Below are 5,467 nucleotides of genomic sequence, written 5' to 3' on the forward strand. Positions count from 1 at the left end.
TTTTTTTTTTTTTTCAAAATCTTAACAAGACAAAAATGTAGATGACCATTATTTAGGATACTGACTTAGGATAAATAATTCAACTGAAATATATAATACTCTACAGGAATCTGCTGTGATTGAAAAAGACATTTCATGTACAACAGCCTAATAATATTTATCAAGGGACTGACTAGTTAAAGGGAGGAATTGTAGCGCGGTTCGCTGAGAAATCGTTTCTGTACGCGTTTAAAGATCGCTGTAGGAGCACAGTTGGAGTCGTCGATAATCGTGCCGATGCATTATCAAAGCGTTCTGTCCAGATGCAACCGGGGTCAAAGACCCGAGGACGGTGCTTCGGGTCCAGTGACGTGCAAGTTCCAGGTGCACAGACGACGACGACGACGACTACGACTGCGAGAGGCCACTACTACATGCCAGAACCGAGGCGAGGCAAAGAGAGAGAGAGAGAGAGAGAGAGAGATCATGGGGAGAGAGGAGATGGACGCCGCGCCGTCGTGAATATTCGCATCGCGAGATATCACCGAGCGCGCTCTGTCAAACTGCCACTTGCATCGGGACGAGGAAAAACTATTTTCACCCTCTCCCCGAGGGAGGATCGATACGTGCGTGCCTCCTTTCGCCTCCACTCGACCCGCTCCACGGTGTCGATGTATTTTTAATTCGTTCCATTAATTCGTCCGCTCGAGCTTGTACGGTTCCTCTCTCGTCCGTACCAAACAGCAAGTGTGCATATCGGAATATCAGTCGCGCGGAAATGCCGCGAATAAATTATCGGCGTCCACTTTTTCTGACGAGTCATTGTTTGGATGAACTGGAGGATAATTATCCTGATCCAAAGAACACAATAATGAGATTTCATAAGGAACGAAACGGTTCGAGACAAAAAAATCATCTGAAACCGGAAAACCGAGAAGTTGATCATTGCATTAGAGTAATTTCAGTCTTATAATAGTCATTCTGATGATCCATTTTTAAATAGGGTTATTTCTGTTTCAACCTCCGCCAGATTCATATTCGACGTTAAACGATTGAATCGAGAGGATCAACGACTCGGAGAGGACGAAACTCGAACGGAGCACGGTCAGAGCCGTGGAAAAGGGACACGTATGTATCGTAAAACGAGCGTGGCTCGTGGAACGAGTGCATTCCCCTTGGAAATCCCGAGGCTGGTGGTACTAAAGGTGCTTAAGCACGGCCCTGTTCCTCGTCTCCGTCCGTTTCCTTCTCCGTCTCTTTCTCGCGAGCAGTTAGCTAGCGTAGCCAGTTGCCAGTTAGCAGAGCGGCGTGCTCGTATAAAGAGTCTCCCGGCAGAAAACGAACCGCCGCGCCGGTTTAATCGCGGTGCTCGCCCGTTTACATACACGCGCTCTTCCGTCGAGTGAGAAAGAGACAGAAAGGAGCGCACATCCGAGCGGAGTGCGTACGTACACTCTCGCGTGTCCGTTTGCACGCGTCGTGCGTATCCGCTTAGCCTCTCTATCCTGCGTTCTGCTCCTTTGCTCCGTTCTTCCTGCTCCTCTCTTTTCATTCACTGTCTCTTTTTCTCATCGCTTTCAGCATATCCGTCCTGTTACTCCGTTTCGCGGATTGCTTCTGAAGGAAGACGCTTTAAAGGGGGATATCATTCGTGGAAAGGATGCGGGATTAGGTTGTGTTCATAAGAAGAGATTTCATTGCTTCTTAACGTTAAAAACGCGTGGCAGCTTCGAAAACTATTGAGATGCGTCTAATAGTCGCATCTAATATGGACCGCTGTTTACGCCTCGATTCGAGAGGCTTCGCGAGTCGTACGTTACGACGTATCCCGAATAAAATTAAACCGCTTACTCAGCGCGCCCTCGTGACGCCACGTCGCGCCGGAATCGCGGTCGTTTTGCGCGTTGACATCCATTAATCGAACGAGTCTCCTTGCTCACGGAATTCGCGCGCGGTATCGGGTGAAACTACAGTTAAGTATGTAGCGTGGCTAGATAATGTAATATCTCCCAGTAAAAAAGCTAGATAAGGCAATAGCACAATTACATCTTTTTACGAGTCAGATAATACATCGATATCGAGTCCGATAAATTGATAGAAAGAAAACAATTAAAGGAATCTACTTCGGATATCAACAATGGTTTTCAAACTATCGATTGTCCAACATAATTTTCTGCCTACTCATTTCCCGTTCTAATAGTCTTAAACTGTAATAACAGGAATGATTTTGCTAATTGCTCGATAATGTCTTAATTACTTCTAAGTAGACTTTTATGCAAAATAAAACATTTATGACAACGATTTACAAAATGTGTTATAGATAGGAATTTTTTTCATCAATTCAAATGCATATGATTTTTCAAATTTCTTTTATTTTTGTATAATGACAGCAAGTAACACTTTATACCTATTACATATTTAATTTTTCTATAAATGCGTAAAATTCGCGGTCTACTCATAAGCAATCACACATGGGAGAATCCGAGATCGATGTGAATGCGGCCTTATCCGACACACGCGTCTACATTACACGCGCGTGCACAAAGCAAAAGCGCCTCCGATATCTCTCTCGGCCGGTGAGCCAAGCCCAGCGTCCAAGGTGCGTCACGCTCGAAAATATGCGTGCCTTCCGCCTCACCCTTCGTTGCTGTTGCAGTTGCACCACAGCCAATTCGAAGCACATGCACGGGAACCGTTCGACCGGTGCTGCTCGGACCTCGCAACTGCGCGACGAAAACAAGAACCGAACGCGTGTTCAGTGAGCTAAGATCTTGGCTAACGTCCGGCTCTTTGCTAATATTAAAAGAATTAAGTGTAATATCGGTTTTAGGAAACGAGAAACCGAGGCGCGGTGTCTGGCAAATGATTTGCTTATCAACAATTCAGATAAATCGAATTCCTATCTCGCACGCTCTCGTATTGTCAAGCCAAATTGTTACTGCGCGTGTGTTGCCCGGACCTACAATAGATTGTATATACGCCAACGGGGAACGAACGGTATCGAAATAAGTCGTAAAGAGGAAGTGCTACGTGTAAACGAGGGTATTACGTGTACCGATGATAACGCAATGCGCTCTTTGTGTATCGATATCGCGACAACGTGTGTATTCCTGTCGGCCTTTATAAAAATCACGAGCTACGGCGAGAATAGATAGGACGATTATTATTATTATTATTATTATATGATACCTGTATACGTACGTGTGAATGCGAGAACACGGTTTCAACATCGATTTCGCAACATTCCCTAATTCCATCGTCTCACTGATTTTACCCTCGTCACTGAACTCCATCTCCCCGGAGTACGAAACCCGTTTTAATCGGTATCCGAGCGGCGTTCTTGAATTCTGTTCCTTTCACAATTCTTTCACAATTCTTTCCCAAATTTTACACTTGTATTTAATCCATTCTTAGAACGGAGTATAAGTTTAATTATTAGCAATAATTTCTAAACACAAACTTTCACACTGCCAATTTAATTTTATTAATTTTAATTTATTCCTATTATTCGTATGTACATCTACAACCATTTTACATTACTAGTTTTATAGACAAAACAGTGAATGTTTATGAATTTTGTTTTAAAACGGCCAATCGTTTTCCATAATAAATTTCTGAACTAAAAAATTTAAGACACAGGAAGATCAACAATTATCCCGGAACTGTACATAACACTAAAATATTAATTTTCACAAATCACTGCAGCTCATTTCTTGTTTACAAAATTCTTAAAGTGCTCGGCCACGTTCCATCGTCGAAAATCACAATTATGCATAATCCAACAGCGTAGAGAAGAGGGGATAGCATCGCCAAAGCCCGTCTGGTGAACGCGTTTGAAACAAAGCAGCCCCATCTCCGCAAAACCGCGGAGTGTCTCATCGGCGGGACATCATCTCGTCGATCCCGATATATGTAGGTAGTACGGCCACGCAGGGAACGAGGAACGACGCGACGCGACGAGTAGTGGATGCAGGGAGAACGAGAACGGGATACGCGAATGAGAACGAGAACGGCGGGTACACCGGCAGCATCCACCCCCGGTTCTAAAATTGCAAGAAGGGTGGGAACACGTGCAAGAGGCTCGCGGCGGCGGAGACACGTCGATACTACTTCCTCCGACGCGCATTAGTCGTCCGACATCATCGACTAACTATCCGACGTGCCGTGCGAAACACGCGGGGACGGAGAAGCGCGTTCGCTCGAGCTGCAGGCGATCCGGGATACAACTGCCGTGGAATACGAATTACACAGGGAACAGAGCCGGTGGAGCAGAGGCGACCAGGAGACGGGGGAAGCGGGAACCGGTAGAAGAAAAGATCGATCTGCCTCCATTGGGTAACGTTTAGCCGGCGTGCTCGTCACTTTTGGTGTCTCTTATGCGTACGTGCTGTACGTGTCTCGATGTACGAATGAAGTTGCACGGCTTGTTTCGATGCACGATTCTTTTTACGTTCGATCGATTGCATATGGAACGACCGATTTTATGTGCTTTCATGTTTTATTAGCCTGGTGAGTATGAAACGTCGCCCGCTTTTGAGGCTCGTATTTTACAACCGAAAAACGTCTATTTTCTTTTATCTTATCCATTATTATAAGTAAAATCGAAGGCGCAGTAGTTGGGAGTGGATGAATAAGAATTATGCTCCACCGCGGATTTTTATTTTAAATAAAATATTTATAATATAAACTTAAAAAACGTGTTTCAAGTAAACATATCTTTTACGGAATATGTGGAAGTAATGAATAAATTAATTCAATCAAATATACGACACACGTGTCTTCTACAAAAATATTTAATACGTTTTATTAAATCGATATTTCGACTTGTTACGAAATTTTCAGAACCAATGGATGTTTGAATTCCTGAATGTCGCCACTACTACTCGATATCCAGAAATCATGGCCAATTTCTTGTTCTTAGAAAGAAACACACGTACAAAAATTGAAATAGCAATCGATTAAGTTTTTACAATTCTTCAGAATATAAGTGAATTTGGTCAGGAAAAAGTGAAATTAATACAAATGGCCTAACTTTCATTCCTTTTAATATACTTAACGTAATCCTTAAAGTTGTTCGTTCTCATCGTTTTGCTAACACTCAAGTCTAGTTTTAATTACGTTTCAACTAGATTTATCTTTCCTTTAGTCGTCACTTAAACTATGTACGTATGTATAATACATACATATCTGAACTTACGCGTCTTGCGTAACGAAGACATTTCCATAATGTTACTTGTACGTTCACTACATCAAAGGGAATCTCGCCGCTTAGCAACAATAATTACGAAGATCAACGATTTATTTAACTTATATTCTAGAACTGAATTCGGGTATTGAAATTCTCGAGCGATTCTAAACTCATGAGCCGACGTAAACCACGTCGCAGATCCCAGAATAATTTACACCAGTCTACGCGAAAACGCTACTGTTTCCACTCTTACGTAACAATGCTGCATCTTAAATAATCGATCAGCTGTCTTCATTTACA

General features: G+C 43.1%; 2 protein-coding genes across 20 annotated transcripts in view; one reads left to right on the forward strand and one right to left on the reverse strand.

Annotated features, from left to right (window-relative positions):
• LOC108631402 (bromodomain adjacent to zinc finger domain protein 2B) overlaps positions 1–5,467 on the reverse strand; it is a 127,764-nt gene that overhangs the window by 62,644 nt on the left and 59,653 nt on the right. Inside the window, exon 1 of one of the 19 annotated variants that reach the window (XM_018035286.2) lies at positions 3,181–3,481. The exons of the other annotated variants lie outside the window; for them this stretch is intronic. The gene's annotated coding sequence lies outside the window, so the exon portion shown is untranslated. Of the gene's footprint in view, positions 1–3,180; positions 3,482–5,467 lie in introns of those variants that run through there. 19 annotated transcript variants of the gene reach the window in all.
• On the forward strand, positions 1,295–3,172 carry LOC113465129 (uncharacterized). Its single transcript, XM_026818856.1, has 3 exons — positions 1,295–2,578; positions 2,636–2,737; positions 2,810–3,172. The coding sequence occupies exons 1-3, from the start codon at positions 2,451–2,453 to the stop codon at positions 3,132–3,134; spliced, it is 555 nt and encodes a 184-aa protein (XP_026674657.1). The 5' UTR covers positions 1,295–2,450; the 3' UTR covers positions 3,135–3,172.

This window comes from Ceratina calcarata, unplaced genomic scaffold (assembly GCF_001652005.2).
Source record: "Ceratina calcarata isolate Rehan_Ccalc_2016 unplaced genomic scaffold, ASM165200v1 scaffold9, whole genome shotgun sequence".
Lineage (NCBI taxonomy): Eukaryota > Metazoa > Arthropoda > Insecta > Hymenoptera > Apidae > Ceratina > Ceratina calcarata.

Coding starts and splice junctions, on each gene's coding strand:
- LOC113465129 (XM_026818856.1), top strand. CDS start 2,451: ATGGGAGAATCCGAGATCGATGTGAATGCGGCCTTATCCGACACACGC. Junction 2,579..2,635: donor AGCCAAGCCCAGCGTCCAAG/GTGCGTCACGCT, acceptor TTGCTGTTGCAG/TTGCACCACAGCCAATTCGA. Junction 2,738..2,809: donor AAGAACCGAACGCGTGTTCA/GTGAGCTAAGAT, acceptor TATCGGTTTTAG/GAAACGAGAAACCGAGGCGC.